This window comes from Triticum dicoccoides, chromosome 7A (assembly GCF_002162155.2).
Source record: "Triticum dicoccoides isolate Atlit2015 ecotype Zavitan chromosome 7A, WEW_v2.0, whole genome shotgun sequence".
Lineage (NCBI taxonomy): Eukaryota > Viridiplantae > Streptophyta > Magnoliopsida > Poales > Poaceae > Triticum > Triticum dicoccoides.
Window position 1 is genome coordinate 444,397,399 of NC_041392.1, and position 24,274 is coordinate 444,421,672.

Genomic DNA, 24,274 nt, shown 5'->3' on the forward strand with positions numbered 1-24,274 from the left:
CTATTCTGTGATGCCGAGCATCCTACGATCATCCCCATCTACACTCAAGCATATGCCTTTGGACCTAAGGTGAACTCGCTCGTTTCTGAATCTTACCTTTCCGCATGTAAGACATGGATGCTACTTCAAGCGCGGACCTTGTGCATACTCAGGTACACCCAAGGAGACCATGGAGATCCCAAGGACCAAGGCCAAGCGTGCAAGGAAGTGAAGGAAGGAGAAGGAAGAAGGGCCAGCTGCTACAGCAGCCGGACATCCGGCCCTAACCCGGACATCCGGCCCTTGCCCCGGAAATTCGGCATCGGCTATCCAGAGAACACCGGAAAGGACCAGTGCAGCCCGGACATCCGGCCACCATGCCCCGGACATCAGGCTCCTCCTGAAGCCCCGGACATCCGGCCCCTCATCACAGAATGCAACCGAAGCCGGCCAAGTTTAGCCCGGACATCCGGCCAGAGGCCTGGACATCCGGCCTCCAGCCCGGACATCCGGCACCTGCTTGTGCGCAGAGATCGGTCCAAGGGCCCATGTATCCCCCCTCTCACTTACCCCTTTGTGGGCTAGCACTATATATACTCCCCCACCTCCTCCTAGTTAGGGTTAGTGTTGTGTTAGCTCATTTGTGAGATAGAGCTTCGCCCATCCATCCAGATCTACTCCACGAGAGAGACCGTGGCCCATCTTCGGAGAAGATCCACTTGGATTCAAGACCTCCTCGCAGAGAAGACCATCAAGACCTCCTCACGGAGAAGACCGGTTACTATTTGTATCATCCCTTGTTTACTTTGGATCTTGTATCTCCTCTCATGTTTCGAGGATCTAGCACATGTGTGACTTAATCTTGTTGGTTTGAGTGTTTCTCTTTGTGCCCCTTTGTGTTTTCCCCTCGTGTTCCCCTCGCGTTCTTCGTGTTCATCGCGGGATCCGCTCCTTTCGTGAAAGATCGGCCCCTAGGGTTTCCACCCTACATCATCTTGGTATCACAGACAGCTTGTCTCATGATATCATCTTGGTATCATGAGCCACGTTGATCACGATTTCGGAGCCTCCCCTCTTTGTTTTCTAGCCTAATTTTGTTGATTTCGTCCTAAATTTGAAAATCCCCACCAAAAAATAGCCCCCAATTTTTTTGTGATTTGTTGGTTTGATGAGGTTTTGTTGGATTTGATCCATGGATTTGCTTGGTTTCGAGTGGATCTAGCATCTCCCCAAGTTTCCCCACCTTCAATCCACGAAATCTCTCCAATTTTGCCCTTGGAATCATCAATTTCCGCCCCCAATTCGAAAATTTCCGCCCCAAACGAGATCTGGAATCGTCGGGCCGGACATCCGGGCCTCAGGTCGGACATCCGAGCCCCAAGCCGGACATCCGGCTCCTGGAGCGCATTTTCGTGCAGCGTTCTGGACATCAGGTCCTGGATATCCGGCCCCGACCCCGGATGTCCGGCCCCTGGCATTTCAGCCGTCGGTGTTTCACTGTTTTGACCATAACTAATTCATCCGGAGTCCATTTTTTATGTTCTTTAGCTTGTTTTGAAGCTATTGACATCCCCCATCCCACAAAATACTACCATCACCATTTGAATCCATCAAATTTTTGGAACTTTGGCATCTTTGCCTAGGGCTTCCACTATATCATCCGCATAACCACCACCGACTTCCGCAACCTAACCCATATTGATCCCCATAGCATTAGTGGTTGTTTGAGTTGCGATTTGAGTCTCCTAAGGTGTTTAGGCTACTTAGGGACCATTGCTTCTTCATCAACCACCACCATAACTTCCGCATAGGCTTGCCCACCATACATTTCTGCCACCCCAACTTAACCCAATTTTGTTTATGTTGTGAGTTGTGTCTCCTAAGGTGTTTCGGCTACTTAGGGACTGTGCTTCCAACTCCGACACCGTGTATAGTCCACCACCTTACCCTCCATCTCCGCATTGTGTACTCCAAAACCCATCATTGCATTTCCGCAATTCCATTGAGCTTCCACAAAACCACCACCACATCCCGCTACCACCATTTGACATTTGCCTTTGAGATTCTGAGTTTGCGGTTTTTCCGTTTCCTAAGGTGTTTCGGCTACTTAGGGACGAGTCTCCATCATCTTGGTATCTACATCAAGAACACCGCCACTCATCATCACCGTGGACGGTAACCTCCATATCATATTGTTATCGTGGTATCCCTCCATTGTATATTCCCTTGCAATTGCATTGATAACCCCTAGCCCATTTTGCGTCACTTGCCTATCGAGACTAGCCTTTGAGTATTGCTGGCAACGTTACTTGTGCACATTAGTGATCCACCATTCCATTGCATACATACCATATCATATTGGTATCATATCATCCCTTGTGTCACAAGATTGTTCCCGTATATACCCAATTGTTATCTTGGTTTGTGCATTTTGCATTGTGGCCATATCAAAAAAAGAAGAAGAAGCTTTTAAGCAAAAGAGAGAAAAAACAAAAGAGCTTGTAAGCAAGTGCCATAGCATCATACCACATTGCATATAATATTTTCATATCCGATCATCTTGGATCATACCACCAGAACATCATACACATAGCATACTTGGGATAGAAAGTTTATCTATTTTGCATCTTATAGGTTGTGCACAAGTGTCGTATCCGCCTATTGAGCAATCGTGCTAGCGTCTCTCTTGAGTTGTGCAACACGAGCGTTTTCCGTGGATTCCACATTTTGTGCTCATCCTTGGTTGCACGACCCCATTTTATCTATCCGTGTGTGCGTTTCCGTGTGCCATTCATTGCTATTGGTCTGCTTGTTTCACTTGCGAATTTGTGAATCTCTTTCAACATTATTGACTCTTGCTAATATTTTGCATTAAATTTTTGTGCCACTATCCTCACCGAGCTCCACCATAAGCCTTATTTGTGTAGGTGTGAGAAACCGACAAGAATTGGTACCAATTATGCTATTTCCTTGTTACATCATTGAGTGATCATTGATCCATCTTCAACATCGGTCAAGGTACATTTGGTATAGTTCTTCTCTTTCTCCCACTCATAATTGCTCGAGTTTTGTGATGGATAGGCAAGGCATTTCATCTCCGGTCTTCCACAACAACAACGGCGTGAACAACTACATCACCAAAGCGTCAATCTTCGATCTACAATGACAAATGCAAGGCGCACAATCAAGATTGCGAGAGCGCATCGAGAACCTCTCCATTGACATTCGTCACTCCGAAGCAAGGAAAAGGTACTACATCGACAACAAGCTTTGCGCACAAAAGGAGGAGCAAGATGCAATGATGGAGGAGATTCGGACCTTGTTGATCAACCGTTCTTCCCCTTCATCATCCTCAAGGCGGCGACGTTCAAGTCACAAGTCTTCGGAGAGCAAAAATGATGCAAGCGCAAGTCGTCCACGTCCACATCTCCATGGCGACCACCATCACATTCATGATCCACATCGTCATGAAGGGCAAGTCACCTCCAAGCATCATGTGCACGACGACGAACGCCATCGAGCTCAAGCACGACAATGACACCATCATCATGAAGATGCTCGCCAAGCGCAAATGCACAAGTCCCAACAAGCCCTACTTCACTCCAAGGCCAAGCTTCAAGAGCACAAAAGATGACCGCGAGACGACCACAACCAAGACGGCACTACGACTACAACAACCACTTCGGCATCTTCGTCAAGTTCTATCAAGGCATCTTCGCCTTTGGACATACGACATCTTCGCCTACTTCCCATGAGTTTGCCTACATCGACATCTTCACGAACGAGGCGACCAACTACGAGCGAGGGCGACACTTCCATCTTTGGAAGCCCCTCAAGGAAGATGTCCGAGCATGGGAAATTCCCTTCGGTCATGGAGACGAGCTATGAGGTGCCACATCATATGGACCTCCTACAACAAGATGGCAACAAGAAGGTCAATCTAGGGCCATCCCCTTCGACCACGGCGACGAGCATGGACCTCTTCAACTACATGAAGACGATGCCCCAAAAGGACTCATTCTCCGAGTCAAGCTATGAGACCGCACATGAGACCTTATCTTTGGTCTTAGAGGAGAGTGATGATGTGCCATCTTCGGCCTTCATCCACGGCTACGACTACGACATGATTGAGCGTGGAGACATTTGCACCTACATCTCTCCGACACCCACATATGACGAGATGCCCCCAATTGCCATGTGAGGAGAGCCACCGCCCCATGAGTGAGATGAGTGACTCCACCATACGTGACATTGAGTGCATTTCCTATGAGAGGCTGAGTGTGACCACCACTAGCCCCACACTTGAGAGCATGCCACACATCCTATGTGAGGTTGAGAGCCATTTGAGTGACTCCACCAACCATATGAGTGAGAGCATCCGAGAGGGAGTGAGTGAGCCACAACACTTAGTGAGTGAGGTAGTTGACACGGCATGTGAGGCCACTATGATTTCTAACAACTTAACCTCTACTCCGAGTGTGTTTTCTTCTTTGGTGTTAGGTCTCCTACATGAGGACACACCTATCCTCGACGAGTCCATACCTCCAACGACGACGATGGCCATAGTGGAAGAAGATGCACCACCCACATGGTTCCATCAAGATGAAGATGACCACGACTTCGTCTTCGACACCTCACCTACAACACATGAGCGATGCTCCAAAGGTAACATAGGTGATGGTGCTTCTCTTGTCCCACTAGTGGACAATCTCACTAATTATTGCTTGCATGATGTTGATCCACATATTCCCATGCTTCATGCTAGTGCGACTTCTTCATGTCATGACTTACCCATTTATGATGAATATGATGATGAGCATGTTGATTTGCCTAGTTGTGATGCTATGCTCCATAGGATATCTTGTGAAAATTCTATCGGTCACGTCATGTTTGACAATCCTTTAAACTTGCCATATGCTATGAGTGAGATCGCCCATATTGCATCATTTCAATCTCAACATAGTAACTATGCATGCCCCATTAAAATCAATCCCATTTGCACTTATGGCATAGATGACGAGATGATGGTCATTGGCTTTTTTTCATGTGATGATATTGCCATGCTTCCTTTACATGATTTGCGCAATCCATCTACTATACCATGCCATGATCACATTATTCCAAATATGCTTTGTTTTGGATGTTGTCAATATCCTCCATTTGATGTTTCCATTAATGCTCATGAGGAGACCCCCATAGTTTCTTCATACATATTAGGAGATTTTGATGCATTCCATACATTGCATGATTCTCATAATTGCTTGCACCATATGCATTCCATGAATAACAATGCTCTACATATTTCTCATGATGCATTTCCCAATTTGAGTCTCCATTATGCTATACATCACAACAAACCTATCATGATGGATGACATGTTTCTATATCACGCATCTCATTCATTTGAGCATTGTATATTTTGTGTTAACCAAGACAAACACGTGCGCATCATGATGGATGATGTGTACATATACCACACACACACAATTTTTCCTTTGTCTTTGTTTTGTGCAGGTACTCACGTATACTCGTCAACCTCTCAATCCCAAGAGTTGATGAAACGAGATCTTGAGAGCAAAGATGACTTGGGATCCCATGAACTATCCTTCCCACCGTTCTCTTCGCGCAACGACTACGCGCATCTTGTTTACTTGCCTCTCACATGGCTATGGGATATATATCACTTGTTACCTTATGCCCATTCTATCGTGCTCACTTTGCATGTTATGCCTCTTTACATGATTTTGCCATGCAATTGTGACCCTTGCTTGCATCTACCCATGATTCACCATTTTATTACTCATATGTGTATTTGCATGCTTGGTGGATATCCTTGTTGCTATTGTCATGTTTATCATGTGCCTCGTGCTATTGTTGCTTGTTGTGTTGGGAGAGTCATGATGTCCCATTGCTATTTACATATGGCCTCTCACCAATACATTGACGATATTTTTCTCATATCTTGCTTTCATCCTTGTGATATGTCATGTGCATTATTCATGCACACTATTTGCACCCATGACATGCTTGCCATGATTCCTCCTAGTATGTTGCATATTCACACTACTAGCTTGCTTGACTTAATCACAATGATTGCTTGCTTTGTCGCATCACCCATGTTCCACTATTACTCGCTTTCTTGGGTTGATGACATATATGCTCTTGCATCGCACATGATTTGTCTTGATCATTGTCTCTTGTCTCCATTAGTTTGCATCCCTCATATCACCTTGTATTGAGTACCAACTTGCTATGCTTATTGATCATGGAGACTTGGACGTATTCCTTGTGATGCATGCTTGTTTGATTGAGCCTATTGTATATGGTTGTTCTCGCATCATATGCCTCCATACTATGAAATGCTCCCTTGTCCTTTCTTTTGATGAGCATGATGCATACACTTATTGGGTATCTTACCACATGAATGATAGGTTTTGCACTGACACTAACTTCATTTGTTTTTCCGAGTGTTTGTCATGTTCTTTCATTTTGAAGGATCCACAAGGTGGTACCATCATGAGACAACTTGGTCATGTGAAGGCGTACACGATGCGCGACACCAACATTTTTGACATACTCATAAAGGTGAACTCCTTCCCTTTGAGCCATCCTCAAATACGCATATTGGATGGGTCATTCTTTCATTGTTGTTTCCTTCTTGTTGGCTACATGATACATCTCGTGATCGGAGGAGCGACATTGGAGATTGGCTCCATGGACCTTCACATTGATGAGCTCTCGGACTTATTGGATGCACCTTCGAACCTCCACTCATGCCACGACATCGAGCATTGGTACACCAACACCTCCATATTTGTTGATTGTGTTCACACATGTCATGCTCAATGGACATATCATACACATGACAAATTTGCATCTTATGCATGGATTGACTCACATCATGATTGCCTTGTTGCATCTTGTATTCCCATGTCATCCATGATATATGAGCTTGTGCACTTTATTAGCAAATTTGTTGTGATCTTCCTTGATGGCATATTTATACATCATGATCATATTACCCATCATCAATTGCATGATCACATACTCACATTGAGCACCAATTAACATGTTCATGCTTTTGATAAACCGTCTCACTATGACATCATTTTGCACCGTGGTTGCATTGATCATATTCACAACACATTTGTGTGCGCAATGAATGCTTTTGCTCCCATGAACGCTTTGCATATCATTCTATATCATCTTGATAAGCTTCATGCGCTTTGTCACGAACAATCTTGCCGCACGGACTCATTCTTACATGATGGACACTTTGTGTGCGCTAACCATTGTATTTTTGAGTGTCGTTTGTGTTTGCTCTTTTTGCATGTATACCACTCCGGCGACACTTTGGAGTACTTGGATTGCGCCATGTCTTCCTCTTCGTCCAACTACAAGTCCGTCCACAACAATCATTTCCATGGGGATGAGGTTTTTGATCCTAGGTCGGATCTTTACCGGGGAGATGATGCGGAGCATCCTACGATCATCCACATGTACACTCAAGCATATGCCTTTGGACCTAAGGTGAACTCGCTCCTTTCCGAATCTTCCCTTTCCGCATGTAAGACAAGGATGCTACTTCAAGCGCGGACCTTGTGCATACTCAGGTACACCCGAGGAGACCATGGAGAGCCCAAGGACCAAGGCCAAGCGTGCACGGAAGTGAAGGAAGGAGAAGGAAGAAGGGCCAGCTGCTACAACAGCCGGACATCCGGCCCCAGCCCGGACATCCGGTCCAGCCCGGACATCCGACCCTTGCCCCGAAAATCCGGCATCGGCTATCCAGAGAACACCGGAAAGGACCAGCGCAGCCCAGACATCCGGCCACCATGCCCCGGACATCAGGCTCCTCCCGAAGCCCCGGACATCCGGCCCCTTCGCCTGGAAATCCGGCCCCTCATCACAGAATGCAACCGAAGCCGATCAAGTTCAGCCCGGATATCCGGCTCTTCGTGAGCCGCCGGACATTCGGTACCTGCCTGTGCGCAGAGATCGGGCCAAGGCCCCATGTATCCCCCCTCTCACTTACCCCTTCGTGGGCTAGCACTATATATACTCCCCCACCTCCTCCTAGTTAGGGTTAGCGTTGTGTTAGCTCATTTGTGAGATAGAGCTTCGCTCATCCATCCGGATCTACTCCATGAGAGAGACCACGACCCCTCTTCGAAGAAGATCCACTTGGATTCAAGACCTCCTCGCAGAGAAGACCATCAAGACCTCCTCACGGAGAAGACCAGTTACTATTTGTCTCGTCCCTTGTTGACTTTGGATCTTGTATCTCCTCTTGTGTTTCGAGGATCTAGCACATGTGTTACTTAATCTTGTTGGTTTGAGTGTTTCTCTTTGTGCCCCTTTGTGTTTTCCCCTCGTGTTCCCCTCGTGTTCTTCGTGTTCATCACGGGATCTGCTCCTTTCATGAAAGATCGACCCCTAGGGTTTACATCATTCTGGAAGTCATGTAACTAGACCATGAAGAACCTATGAACTATGAGGAAGCGATGATGAGCCCAGATTCCGCGAAATGGCTTGAGGCCATGAAATCTGAGATGGGATCCATGTATGAGAACAATGTGTGGACTTTGGTTAACTTGCCCGATGATCAGCAAGACATAGAAAATAAATGGACCTTCAAGAAGAAGACTGACGCTGACGGTAATGTTACTGTCTACAAAGCTTGACTTGTTGCAAAAGGTTTTCGACAAGTTCAAGGAGTTGACTATGACGAGACATTCTCACCCATAGCGATGCTTAAGTCTGTCCGAATCATGTTAGCAATTGCCGCATTTTATGATTATGAAATTTGGCAAATGGATGTCAAAACTGCATTCCTTAATGGATTTCTTAAATAAGAGTTGTATATGATGCAACCAGAAGGTTTTGTCGATCCTAAAGGTGCTAACAAAGTGTGCAAGCTCTAGCGATCCATTTATGGACTGCTGCAAGCCTCTCGGAGTTGGAATATATGCTTTGATAGTGTGATCAAAGCATATGGTTTTATACAGACCTTTGGAGAAGCCTGTATTTACAAGAAAGTGAGTGGGAGCTCTGTAGCATTTCTAATATTATATGTGGATGACATATTGTTGATTGGAAATGATATAGAATTTCTGGATAGCATAAAAGGATACTTGAATAAGATTTTTTCAATGAAAGACCTCGGTGAAGTTGCTTATATATTGTGCATCAAGATCTATACCTATTGTGTACCTATTGTGTACTTTGCCATGAGTTTGGCAAAGGGGTACAATAGTGATCCAGGAGTAGATCACTGGACAACGGTCAAAATTATCCTTAGAAGACTAAGGAGATATTTCTTGATTATGGAGGTGATAAAGATTTCGTCGTAAAGAGTTACGTCGATGCAAGCTTTGACACTGATCTGGATGACTCTGAGTCTCAATCTGGATACTTATTGAAAGTGGGAGCAATTAGCTAGAGTAGCTCCATGCAGAGCATTGTAAACATAGAAATTTGCAAAATACATACGGATCTGAATGTGACAGACCCGTTGACTAAACTTCTCTCACAAGCAAAACATGATCACACCTTAGTACTCTTTGGGTGTTAATCACATAGCAATGTGAACTATATTATTGACTCTAGTAAACCCTTGGGGTGTTGGTCACATGGCGATGTGAACTATGGGTGTTAATCACATAAAGATGTGAACTATTGGTGTTAAATCACATGGCGATGTGAACTAGATTATTGACTCTAGTGCAGGTGGGAGACTGAAGGAAATATGCCCTAGAGGCAATAATAAAGTTGTTATTTTATATTTCCTTATATCATGATAAATGTTTATTATTCATGCTAGAATTGTATTAACTGGAAACTTGATACATCTGTGAATACATAGACAAAACAAAGTGTCCCTAGTATGCCTCCACTAGACTAGCTCGTTAATCAAAGATGGTTAAGTTTCCTGATCATAGGCATGTGTTGTCATTTGATAAACAAGATCACATCATGGACATGACCCATCCGTTAGCTTAGCATAATGATCGTTAAGTTTTATTGCTATTGCTTTCTTCATGACTTATACATATTCCTTTGACTATGAGATTATGCAACTCCCAGATACCGGAGGAATACCTTGTGTGATATCAAACGTCACAACGTAACTGGGTGATTATAAAGATGCTCTACAAGTATCTCTGAAGGTATTTGTTGGGTTGGCGTAGATCGAGATTAGGATTTGTCACTCCAAGTATCAGACAGGTATCTCTGGGCCCTCTCGGTAATGCACATCATAATAAACCTTGCAAGCAATGTAACTAATGAGTTAGTTACGGGATGATGCATTACGGAACGAGTAAAGAGACTTGCTGGTAACGATATTGAACTAGGTATGAAGATACCGATGATTGAATCTCAAGCAAGTAACATACCGATAACAAAGGGAATAACATATGTTGTCATTACGGGTTGACCGATAAAGATCTTCGTAGAATATGTAGGAACCAATATGAGCATCCAGGTTCCGCTATTGGTTATTGCTCAGAGATGTGTCTCGGTCATGTCTACATAGTTCTGGAACCTGTAGGGTCCGCACGCTTAACATTCGATGACGATTTGTATTATGAATTATGTGTTTTGGTGACCAAAGATTGTTCGGAGTCCTGGATGAGATCACGGACATGACGAGGAGTCTCGAAATGGTCGAGAGGTAAAGATTGATATATTGGAAGGTAGTATTCGGACGCCAGAAGAGTTCCGGAGTGTATCAGGTACATACCGGAGTATCGGAGGGGTTACTGAAACCCCCCGGGGAAAGATATGGGCCATATGGGCCATAGGAGGGAGGCTAACCAGCCCATAAGGGGTTGGTGCGCCCCCACAAGGGAGGAGGCCGAATTCGTTTAGGGAAGGGGGCGCCACCCACCATTTCCTTCTCCTACTCCCTCTCCTTCCCCCTTTCCACCTCCATGAGAAGGAAAAGAGGTGGGGCTGAATCCTACTAGTACTAGGAGTCCTAGTAGGACCCCCCCCCCTTTTGGCGCGCCCCTAGGGTCGGCCTCCTCCCTCTCCCTCCTTTATATACAGGGGCAGGGGGGCACCCCAAAGCACAACAGTTATTCTTAGCCGTGTGCGGTGCCCCCCTCCACAGTTTACTCCTCCGGTCATAGTGTCGTAGTGCTTAGGCGAAGCCCTGCGCGTATCACATCACCATGCCGTCGTGCTGACGAAACTCTCCCTCGACCCTCTGCTGGATCAAGAGTTCGAGGGACATCATCGAGCTGAACGTGTGCTAAACTCGGAGGTGCCGTACATTCGGTACTTGATCAGTTGGATCGCAAAGACATTCGACTATATCAACCGCGTTAACCTAACGCTTCCGCTTTCGGTCTACGAGGGTACGTGGACACACTCTCCCCCTCTCGTTGCTATGCATCTCCTAGATAGATCGTGCGTGATCGTAGGAATTTTTTTGAAATTGCATGCTACGTTCCCCAACACACTATTCCTCCGTAGTCCGCAATACTTAGCGGTAGTACCGCCGCTAAGAATGGTAGTATCGTTCCAGAGGCACTACCTTCTCTGTGATCCGCTCACTTGCACACTACAACTGGAACTACTACACTAGGCGATAATACCGCTCCCCCGAGCGGTAGTACCGCTTGAGTGCAAAATGTGGGCAGATAACGGTTGGAATCTTCCCAACTATAAAGGGGTCTTCTTCCCCAAGATGACCTACCTCTTATCCCTTTGTTCCATTGTTGCGCCCTAAAGCTTATTTTTGCCCGATCTCTGCCTAGCCATCAAATCTTGTTGATTCTCTAGGGTTTGCTTGAGAGGGCCTCGATCTACATTTCACGAAGCGATATTTGATTGCCCCCACTAATTCCTTGCGGATCTTGTTACTCTAGGATGTTTGGGCACCCTAGACGGAAGAGGTCACCTCAGAGCCCCCAATTCAATTGTGGAGATTGCCCCAACCTTGTTTGTAGAGGTTCGGTCGACGCCTTCAAGGGCACCACTAGTGGAATCACGACATCTTGAATTGTGCGAGGGCCCGAGGAGAATACGGTGACCCTAGTGGTTTCTTGGGGAGCATTATGCCTCCACACCTGCCCAACGGAGACGTACTCCCCCTAACAGGAAGGAACTTTGGTAACACATCCTCGTCTACATCAACTCCACTTGTGGTTACTTATCACATTTACTTTGTGCAAGCTTATATTTGTGCCATATCTTGTGCTTGCTTGTGTTGTTGTTGTTGAACTCATCATATAGGTTGTCCACCTAATTGCATATCTAGACAACCTATTTGTTGCTAACTCTAATTTGTTAAAAAGAGCTAAATGTTGGCTTCCTAGATATTGGCAATGCCAAATGTTGGCATCCAACCAATTATGCTCAATATTTGGTAGTTGTCTATTCATCAGTCAACCATATAGATCCTTTCAACCACACAACTCATGGCACTGTCGGAAGCAAGAGGGTGACCAGGTATGCTTGTATCTCACCCTGTGCGTTCGGTTTATTCGGTTTACATGGTTCGATTTATACGGTTTTTCAGTTTGTACGGTATTAATACTCGGTAAATATGGTATGAAATTAAAATACGGTTCGGTTTCGGTATATACCAAATTATTTCGGTATGGTTTCGGTATATACCATAAAAACCAAAGTTGACGCAAATTTGAAAATGACATAATAATAATTAGCAAATTTATGACTCAAAACACATACTATTCTACACAAATAGTATATGACTATATATATAAGTATATATGCATGCATTGATTCATCTGTTGATGGTTATGGACGTGCTTAGCATTTTAAAAATAGAAAAATGACTATGTTACAAGAAAAAATTACGTGCTTAGTAGTGCATTTGACTCATGTACAAGAAAAATGACAACTTGTATGGTTGTTCATCTCAAGAAATATAAATTTATTTTTTACTTCGGTTTATTCGGTTAACCGTTTGGTTTTCCGGTATATACCATAAAAACCAAGCTCAAATCGGTATGAAAAGTTCATACTGTACCGAAACCAGAAACCATAAAAACCATAAAATTGGTTCGGTTCGGTTTATTTTCGATATGGTTTTTCGGTTCGGTTTTTAAATGCACAGAGTGACTTGTATCTCTGAATTACATGCATTGACAATGGTACAATATAAATTTAAACACATGACTTTAGATCGTTAATTTAACAAGCAAAACATGTATAATGTGTAAAAAAAATCTTCAGGCATTTCATCTGACAATTCTTTTAATTTTTTTCACTATTCAATTCAAAGATTAAAAAAACCTTGTGCAGGAGTAGCTCCTACCATTAGGCATGGGAATCAAATCTACCTGGTGCGGCATCCCGATGGATCTCGCCGGACCTATCAGTCGGCGCCACCGCGCCACGTTAATCCCCCCTGCACCTCACCTACTCCTATCTTTTCTTACAACCACACAGAAAAACCCGAACCTAAAACTAACCAAACAAATAAAAAAAGGCCCATCTGGGCCCACATGTCATCGCGTACAGCGCCCGCCCCAGTCTATCTCCAACACAAGTCGTCTAAAAATCTGCGAAAAGAAACCGAAAATAGAAACCAAGCAAAAAGGTTGGCGGAAAAGTCTCCCACCTTTACGCGGCGACGGCGGTGGCGACGACGACGGCGAGCTAGGTTGCCGCGGCACCGATGTCTCTCCCTCCGACCGACGGCGGCGACGATTGGTTCCTCGACTGCGGCATCCTCGAGGACCTCCCGGCCGCTGCCTGCGGTGCTTTCCCGTGGGACGCATCCGTCTCCTCGTCCAATCCAAGGTCAGCCCGGCGCTCCCCGCTGCACAGCTCTTCTGGTCCAGAGATTCTTTGTCTCCAATTGATTTTAGAGACGCGATTTCATGTATTGGGTTCTACGGCTATGATTGCAGAGGATTTGTAGATTTAGGGAATCCGGCCGCGAGATGGCTGGATTTGTAGAGATTATTGCGCGCTCTCTGGGTACTTTATGCATAACTCGTCGAGGCAGCTGTTTTATCTGGATCCTAGGGCTTCCGATCAATTGTTTTTGCAAAGGCTTCTGATGGATTATTGGTCATAATAGATGTGCTGAGGTTGTTTCAGTTCGTGGAATAGATCGGTTACTGTGGGTAGGGTGGACTATTTTGGCATCTGACATGTTATTATGTTGCTGTGAGCCTGCGAGGCATGGCTGTGGAGAATAGATAGACTTATTCACGCAGGCCGAGGGGGGAATCTTCCTTCGATGCAAGGAGAGTATGATATGATGGGTTTACCTGCCATAACGATTCAGTATACCTGACTCTTGATGAACAGATATGTTAATGCTGTTTGCTTGGAAATGGACGAACCTGGATTGTTTTTGTATCAGGATGACTTCCAATTCTGGGTGGGGGGTCGGGGTCAAATCTAGAGTTCTGTACAAGTATGGTAATGTATAGACTAAGAGTTTCTAATTTGTGCAGTAAGACAGTAGGACCAGTTTGCTGAGTAGGTTATATAGCACATATGACATACAGAAAATAGACCAAGATACACAATTATACAATAGCTGGATTTGGGTAGATTTTCTTTGGGGTCATCTAGATGTTCTTTGCTGCATCAGTATCCATTTTATAATTGCAAAACTTCGATGCAATGACTTATTTGTGATTGCGTGGAGATTGTGATGCAATCCTCATTTCTGATGAAGAACTCCATCTTCCCATACATAAACTAAATTGTTTCTGACAAAGAATTCCATCTTCCCATACGTAAACTAAATTGTACCAAACGAATCTGGTTCGTCTTTTAAGAATGATTAGTTCCGTTTGACATTATGCGGAATAAGATCATTTGGACTTTTGCGGTTGTTCAGTTAAGTATAAATAACTATGAAGTTAATTTAAGTTCATATACCAAGGGGTCTAAGCTTTAATTTCCTTATTTAAGCATCTGTCTGTTGAGTACTATCATATTTTTATTATACTACTTGCTCGTTCCTTTGAGTTACTTTCCCTCTTTATTTTTACAGTGCGGAAGTAGGCAGCCATGTGAACAAGTTAGATCTCCCCAAGGATTCCGGCAGCAATAAACGGTAAGGCAGCTGTTTTAATTTACAGTAGATCATGCTTATTAGACCATTGATCACGAGATCTGTAATTGGGAATCTATTGCTTGCAGCTTAAGGTCAGAGCCCTGTGGTAGGCCGACATCTAAGGCTTGTAGGGAAAAAGTGAGAAGAGACAAGCTGAATGACAGGTACATCACACGTTAAGTTTGCTAGTTCTAGATGGAAGAGTTCTCCTTAGATTTTCAATAACTCTTACTATTGATAGGTTCCTTGAATTGGGTACTACATTGGATCCTGGTAAGCCAGTAAAAGCTGACAAAGCTGCTATCCTAAGTGATGCGACTCGCATGGTTACTCAGCTTCGTGCTGAAGCGCAGCAGCTAAAGGATACTAATGGAAGTCTAGAAGACAAGATTAAAGAGTTGAAGGTGAGGCAACCTTACTTGGGCTCAGTTTGTGGTTGCTGAACTGTGCCGTGCTGAACTTCTTCTATAATCTGCTGTAGAAAAATACACACAAAAGCAAGGAAAAGTTGGTTAGCCAAACACAAAAATAGGGGAAAACTAGTTGGAGAAGTTAGATTATCATAATCCACCTCAATCCGAAAGGCAGCCTTACACACACAATCTTCTACAATCGAAATGCGTATGAATATTGAGCTTTTTAATATCTGTTAACATGAAGACCACACATTGTATTTTCTTGAGAAGAAAACATCATTTCTAGGGGACTTACGTTAAGAGCTATTCCCCCCGTAAAGAAATATCAGAGCGTTTATAGATCACTAAAGTAGTGATCTAAACGCTCTTATATTTCTTTACAGAGGGAGTATTTCTCTGTCCCGCTGATCTGTCCAGTATTTTTTTAGTGTTAAGTCTGGTAAATTGTTATCCGATCATATTCCAAGCCTTTGCTATATGCGCATGTGGTTTATGCCTATGTATGCCATTCTAGTTTGGCTCATGGAACACATTTCTGGTTACCATTCACTAATGTAGTTGTTCCCACGATACTACTCCCTTTGTAACAAAATATAGGACGTTTTTTGTACTCAACTACACCAAAAACGTCTTATATTTCGTCACCGAGGGAGTAGAAGATATTTGGTTCATGAGCAGTGGCGCAAATGTAAACGTGATCAAGTTACACTGTCACTGTAAACAGTATGGGTGAAAATTGAAACTTGTTTGATTACTATGAACTGTAACATTAACCGATTACAGTTCTAGGAAAGATCATTCAACGGTTTTCTGGCGGTGGCCGACGGTGGCGCTCCACGTGACCTTGCCGGTGCATGCTCCAGCCAGCAGGGTAGATGCAATCATGAAAGCCTAACTGGCGGGCGGACTGGCCTTTGTAGCCAGCAAGCCGCCATGCATAGCGCTTGAGCGACGAGCGAGCGTGAGCTCAACCACGAGGCAGCGAGGCACTAGCTGCCTTCCCCTTTGGTTCCAACGTTAGAGCAACTGAAGTGCAGTATGGCCCCAATCCCTGGCAGCCGGTGACAGCAGCCACCCACTCCCAGCCGCTGGCCACATGATAACCCACCCCAACATGCTCTGGTGTGGCCAGCCGTGCAGGCGTGCTGCTGCAGGATGGCAGACGACAGCGCCTACTTGGGCTCCCGTTGTGCTTCCTTGACTTCTTCTCCCATGCGGTCATGATGTGCAACATCTGGTGATCCGGTCATGGCTTTCACGCCTCCGACACCGTATTCCTCCACACTCGTCCGCCTACACCTCCTAGCCTGCAGATGGCCATTGTTTTCACTAGGCGGGGATCGCCGCGGGGGCAGCCACCTGCCGAGATCAGGGACGGGAAAATTGGCCCAGATGTTGTAGGCGTGGGTAGGGATCCGGGTGCATGAAGGCAGCAGCACTCTACACGGAGAGGAACACGAAGAAGAAAGCACTATGGGGAAAAACAAGGCTCACGCGAGAATGTAACGTTTTCCGATACCCCCAAACATTCGGCGTAATCAGTTTTGTAGTGGGCTGGATGTGATGCCTTGGTATCCAATTACGGACTGATCAAACCAAACAGAATCTATTGTTATCTGCTCCCAACGTTAATTGATTACATTACAATTCAACCAACCAAACACGTCCCTAATGTTATGGCCAGGAAATAATAAATCAGTAGTCAGATTGAGCTGACCACAAACCGCATAGCTGGTTACTTATTTGGTATACTGCATATTGTTGTGGAGCACAGTGCATATGTTGTTCAGGCAAGTCATTTTTTATTATGATAAATGAACTTGCTGTGAAATTCATGCTATGGCCCAAGTGACTGATCTGTATTGCGTCTGTAATGATGTAGTATATTCCATGACCATTTTTCCTGTAAATTCCAGGCAGAGAAGGATGAACTTCGTGATGAGAAGCAGAAGCTGAAACTAGAGAAAGAGACATTAGAGCACCAGATGAAACTTTTGACGGCAACTCCAGCCTATATGCCTCATCCTACTATGATGCCCTCCCCGTTCGCTCAGGCTCCGATGGCTCCCTTCCATGCACAGGGACAAGCTCTAGGACAGAAACTGATGATGCCCTTTGTTGGTTACCCAGGATATCCGATGTGGCAGTTGATGCCGCCCTCTGAAGTCGACACCTCAAAGGACAGCGAAGCATGCCCGCCTGTTGCGTGATATGCTTGGACCGCTTAAATCGCATGAACTCATGGTAACCTAAAACAGCATAGTTGTTTGATCCATTGGTTGCGCATAGTCTCTCTGATTCAGATTAACTATTGTTCTCATGCGGTAGTTTTTGTTGATGAGGAGAATGCTGGCATTTGTGCGCTCTATAGAGTCTACTACCCTTCGTCCACTGTATAATACTCCCTCCGTAAATTAATGTAAGAGCGTTTAGATTACTACTTTAGTTATCTAAACGTTCTTATATTAGTTTACAGAGGGAGTACATTTTTTCTGGAGAAAGAAAGAATGCTCGTTCTTGTTCTGATCTCTGTATAGAAACGAATAACAATTCGAATGGCATGCTTTCCTTTTCTAACTACTACTAAATTTCATTTCTTTCTGCCATGTTACAAATGAATGAACTGGTATCAGACTTGCCATAGAAGAGAAATACAAAGATATATGAAGGTAGTGTCAAAAAGAAGAGAAATACGAAGCAGCACCGGGGTATCTCCCCCCGTGGGCTCATCGTTCTTCATTCCTTAGGATCCAAGTAGTACATATCTTGCACTAAATGATTGTATTCTTTCAAAATTTATTGGCCCACGCCTGTAGCTGCCGACGGTTACAAAACATTTCCGATTGTCGAACTGTGACGATAGGCTGCTTACGGTGAACCTACATATGAAAATCATATTTTATGTTTTAAAATTTATGGAAAAACAGTCGTCAATATATATACATATAAGCTATTACTAGCAAGAGAGCCCGTCCGTTCCAACAGAAGAAAATAATACCACATGCTCCTACCCAATAGCCATGATTGAAGATCCCAATAGGTCCATGTGCATCCTATCTGTGTTGTCGTTTATCTTTTTTCCCGCCCTCGTCGATGATAGTTTAAGTGCTGACACAATCATAATGTGTTTGATGCTCAATCCTAAAATATCTCTCCTCTAGATAAAATGAGAAATCTTCTTTTTTTCTCTCTCGAGGTTTTGTGGAGGCGTGCATGCATGATTATAGTTGGTTTCTTTCGTGTCTAATCTGATTTTGTTGAGGTGTTGATTTCCAATCCGGATCTACACTCGTACGAAAGAAATGAATTGTGCGCTATTGATTAAGGTTGCACTTTAAATAGCAATTTAAAACATTTAACAACTAAAACAACATCATATTTAGATTCTACATTTTTTCTAACCAATTTTCGTATATAACATGTCAAAATTGAAGTTAAGTTTTAAAAGATGTTGGTATTTTCACAAGCATTTGAATCTGTAAAAAAACATCATTTTACAGATGGACATCAAGTTGATTATCCAAAAATATTAGACAGTTTTCTACAAAAAGCAAAACATCTTCCAGACTCACTTAAAACATGATTGTAGGTTGATTAAACAAAAATCAAGTGTTTTTTTTGCAAAAAGCGAACCATTTTCTAGTCATTTAATATAGAACCACAGATTGACTTTGAAAAATAGCAGGGGATTTTGTGCAAAAATTCGACGATGGACAGAAGCACTCATGCGTTGCAATGGGAGAAAAAATACAGACGCTGTCAAGGATATACCCCGCGGTATGACCCGGCCGGATATATGACCCGACCGGACTTGGCGTTTCATTGGCAACCCGCCGGAAGATTAGTGACTCATGTGTCTGGCGGTTCACTGGTGTGACGACTCACGAGCCTGAAGACTCGTTGGTGACCCGGCGAGTGTTTCGGATGGATGACAAGGCCCAAGACCCAGAAGATCGGCTCATGTTATGGTGGACCGGCTTAAGAGGAAGACATAAGGAATATTCTTCTACAAGGAAGCATGACTAGGACTACACTTGTAAATAATGTAATCCTAATCCTACTAGGACTAGTCATGTAACCCGCCCCTTCAACCTATATAAGGAGAGGCAGGGCTCTCTAAAGAGAGAGGGGTAACAAGAAACAATCTCTAAGGCTAGACACACAGGAGGAGCCGGCTTATGTGCCGACTCTCTCATGAGCATAATGAGATCTAGCTACAAACAACATGTAGGTCTATTACCGGATGATGTTTCCCGGGGCCCGAAGCTGTCTAAATCCTTATCCTTGTGCGTTGATCCGCCCTGCGCCTCTCATCCCGATCAACCCCTCTCAAGCTACCATAAAGATGCGCTGGCCTCACGACTAAGTCCTCACACTAGGACATCTGCCGTAACAATTCCACGACAGTTGGCGCCCACCGTGGGGCTCGCGCATGGTGGTGTTGAGTTCTTGAAGGGATCTCTTTAAGAATCGAGAAGTTCGTGATGTGCTGGAGGAAAAAGAGCCGGTGCAAAAGAATATACATCGTCTCCGTGGCAAGCTGTCAGAGTGACATACGAGATTGAGATTAAAGAATTAGGGTTTTGTGTTTTACACGCCGCCGACAGAAGATTTGTTTCGCTGAGTCCTGCAATCTGTTAGGTCAAAGTTTCCATCGAAACGGACAAAAGATTTCCGCTGTCCGATCCGCTGAGAACCGTAAATTGCTGCGGCTGGATTACAGGCTCAAGTCCCAAGGCTGCTTAGTGCTGCTAGTTCACGTGGATATACAAAGACTAGTAAGCTTGCACGTGCAACGCACGTCTCAGCTAATACATTTTTGAGAGATACATCTACTCCCAATCAAATATTACCATATGCTTATAGTTCTTGATGCTAGTGTAAGAAAATGACAACAACAAAAAACAACCAATGTAACATTCTTCAAAAGTAACAATTACAATATGGTGGCTTAAGTTCAGTTTGATCAATCTGTACACTCTATTTTTCTTTCTTCTAAAACAGCATATAGCTCTCTCAAGAGAGGACCACAAGTACGATGTACCACAGATGCTTCTTATCATCGACCCCTCTCTATGAGACTTGGATCTCATATTAAGCTCAAGACAACCAGCTTTGCTCTATAATAGTAGTACAGGGGCTTTGCTACAGCTACGGGAAGTTTTAACGGAAAGTTGTTACGGAGATGAGGTGGAGACTTAGCATTCATCATGATTTTGGGCCCGCTGCTAAAATCAGAGAGCGAGAATCAATGAGATTAGAACACCTCATCCCGTAACCTTCGTCTGTAGGCTGAGCCCCATAAGTCTAGCATTTTTGGTAGTACAGCCACAGTTACTTTGGCTACATGCGCTACAGATGCTAAGGCTGAAGCGACCATGCAAGCAAAAAACATGCTTGCCTCGTCTCATCCAATATACTTTTGTTGTTATGCAGGCAATAAACTCCCAAAACACAAGTATGAATATGAATCGACACAAATGGCAATCGAGACCCACTATCAGTCTCATTGACCAGAAGGGATGCATGATTGATGCTATCTTCCGACACAAATGGCTGCCCGTGCGCTGGCACGGGATAAAAATATGTTTTTACATGGAATAAATATGTTTTTTAAGAATAAAATTTGTGCTGCTACTTTTGAAATGATGATGTTTGTAGGATAATTGCAACCAACAAAGGTGTTTGACAACAGTTTCTTCAATTTGTGAATGCAAGGGTCATACAAATGTCGTCTTTAGATGAAGACTCAATAAAAAACAGTAATTTCCTTATTTCATATTTTCACAACTCTTTTTATTTAAGTCATGCGTCTCCTCAATCATTTATATCCAGTACCGGATCTTCTTCAACTCAAGTATTTTCATATACCCCAGATTCAACACTCAACATAAGGCCAGAAGAACCACCTTCTCCATCTTCTCTTCTACCCTCCTACTCCACATGCGCCACCCCACATTGCTTCAGTTGAAATGGAAGACGGTCAATAAGTTGTCTTGATTAGATCCACCTGAGGAGCTTGAACCACAATAGATCCACCCGAGCAACTTTGATATATTTGCTTTGCAGCTGTCATGTATCATGATTTTGGACCTGATATGTACTGTAATTAGAAGCATGTATCATCTAACAAAATGCCAATAAATCACAAAGTAAAAAAACTAAATTCTAGAAGAAATATAACTGGGAAACTGATTAAAAGATAAAGACTATTCTAGTTACATTGCATTGTGTACGACAAGCTTAAGCTATTTGATCTCCCACTGATTGATTGGAGCAAAGAGCCTCTATTCACATACTAAGCCATCTGATCCATAACTGATCAATTGACCATGATTTAAAATTACAAATACTGGAAGCACTATTACCCCTGTAGCTTAGCAGGATGAACATCATAAAGTAATTTTGTACAAAAAAGGACACCAAATAGACAATGTCACTAAGGGGAAACATTAGTACTAAGAAGGCAATCGACACAAGATGGGGGAATGGATTTAGACCTCGTTGGAACTAAACAACCTGACGAGGCAACGTTGAAGGTCGATCCCTCTTTCGACTTAAACATGCAACCATAGTCCAACCAAATTCTAGTGATGTGGCCGATATAATATTTCAAACATTTTACTTGAGTTGGTAAAAAGTAAATGAAAGACCAAAACACTGGTCAGGCCCTATACTCAACTGATAATGGCAGGCTAACACTTCCGCCAACACAAAGGAAGTTCTAGCTCGTACAGGTGAGCATGCACTACAAGCCTACAAAATATACTTGCATCTCAGGTTTTAAAAGTTTTCGTTGAACCTTTTGCTCCCATATCCTATGCTACTTTTTAGGTCTTAAGGGACTATACTAATTGGCATTTACTACTTCCTCCGATCCATAATAAATGTCGCCGTTTTGAACTAAGGTTGAACACCTTAGTTCAAAGCTGCGACACTTATATTTGGATCGGAGGGAGCACAAACTAAGGGTAAAAGGAAATCTACAAAATTGTAACCAACTAGTGTTGTACTGCAACCTTTAGTATAGATACCTGAACACAAAGGGAAAAAAATGGAAATTAGTAGACATATATCACATCATCATAAAATTTACTTGGAAGTGACCAATATTGCTTAAACATCTCAACTAAATCAAAGCTTGAGAAGCAAAAGTTCATCTCCTCGATGCCTTCATCATAGAGGAGGTCAGACATCTGCACTTTGCAAACCAACCATAAAAATTCAGATCCAGTAGAGGGAAGCCAACTAATGAGATGAGGGTGATGGTTAGTTGTGGGGTCGACAATCCGGTGAGGGTTCGGTGACTGCCAGCGGCAAGGCCAGGAGACAGCGCCGTGGTGATCGTGGAGCCCGCAGGTCTGAGCCGCCATGCCTGTCCATCGGACCCATGCACAGCTGCAGGATTTGGAGAGCGAGTGGCCGACTGGCCGCGACAGCGCTACCAGAGAGCACTTCATGGTCAAGACTAAAGCAACCTCATCCTCCCAAATCATTTTTCCACTAATTTTACAAAGACACAGATGATTCAGGTATTTATATGTATAGTTTTTCTAGAACTATTTGACATTTGGAAAATTATTATTCATGCGGGTGCACGTATGAATTTCTCCTATGCAGCTTGCTACTTTTCTTCACCACCCAATTCCATTACCACTGAATCCGATCAGAAAAATAACAAGCTCACTAAATTGAATGCACTGTGCATCAACATAATAACTCGTTAACATATAGCTCTGTGATCTCCAAAAATGAATGTAGACATTCAGTTATAAATGCTGCATTTCTTTTAGTTCTTTCAAGAGACCGGCAGAAACATTGCCTTTGAATTACAAAAATAGAGTATGTTTAACAGTCATTTACATGTTTATTTCGTTGTAGTGGCAACCCAATGGGAGAACCTTTTCCGTACTTACACATTCAACTCGCGCTTTTTAACAAAAGGACATTCACTGAATGAAAAGGAAATAATTGACGAAACAAATGTTGTGGTTAATTACCTGAAGCATACTACACATACTTAAATGTAAATGTGTTTGTCAACAGATTGTGCCACATATTTAGTCAAATCTAGATTGCAATGCACCCCTTCATTTTGTCCTCAATAATAACTTGATCTGCATGAAAGCATCCAAATTGAGAACAAACAAAGGATACGTAAAAAGACATTTAAATATGTGGAACAAGTCTCCGCGCTACAACAAAGGTGAACAAGTGCCCATCTGTCAAAAAAACAATAAATCCTTTGGTCAAAATTGTATTAATAACAGCCACAATGTAACATTGTCTCCTGCTGTTGATCCTGGTCGCATGCCTGCACTCGGTCCTAGCCTCCTTCATGCTGCAGTTAAGAGAGGAAAAACAAGTGAGAGAAAGAGGGCATGGGGGTATGTCCTAAATCGATCAATCTCTACGAGTAAGTGTTAATCTCTCTCTCTAATCAGCTTGGGGGACTCTGAAATTTCATATGCATATATATAGGGATTTATGCTTCTATTGTAATTGGATCGCGTAGATGTTAGACAGGAACAATTCATAATGCAGAAAACGAATCGGTGGGTTGAAGATAAGAGCGATGGAGGGCAGGGCGGCCAGTAGGGAGGAGACATGTGGCGAAGGGCGGCTCCGGTGGCGGCGACCTGCGGCGAAGGGTGGCTCCAGGGCGGCGTCTGGGGAACCTGCGGGCCGCGTCGAAGGGCGGCTCCGGGGCGGCGGCTCGGCGACCTGCGGGCCACGGCGAAGGGCGGCTCCGGGGCGGGTCGAGAGCGACGGACGGGCTCGACGGCGGCTCCCGCGACGAAGGGGATCCCGCGGCGAAGGGCGT

The 24,274-nt window shown here is 43.9% G+C and overlaps 1 protein-coding gene and 1 long non-coding RNA gene across 2 annotated transcripts; one reads left to right on the plus strand and one right to left on the minus strand.

Annotated features, from left to right (window-relative positions):
• The first annotated feature begins 13,517 nt into the window (after window positions 1-13,517).
• LOC119329087 (transcription factor ILR3-like) lies at window positions 13,518-17,972 on the plus strand. The gene is made up of 5 exons (XM_037602069.1): window positions 13,518-13,758; window positions 14,972-15,034; window positions 15,121-15,198; window positions 15,276-15,438; window positions 17,367-17,972. Exons 1-5 carry the CDS (start codon window positions 13,634-13,636, stop codon window positions 17,658-17,660), a joined length of 723 nt encoding a protein of 240 aa, XP_037457966.1. The 5' UTR covers window positions 13,518-13,633; the 3' UTR covers window positions 17,661-17,972.
• A 3,158-nt stretch (window positions 17,973-21,130) lies between these two features.
• LOC119330586 lies at window positions 21,131-24,239 on the minus strand. Its single transcript, XR_005160164.1, has 2 exons — window positions 24,090-24,239; window positions 21,131-23,791 (listed from the first exon to the last, which is right to left on the minus strand). It is a non-coding gene; the product is annotated as an uncharacterized LOC119330586 (long non-coding RNA).
• Window positions 24,240-24,274: the final 35 nt, after the last annotated feature.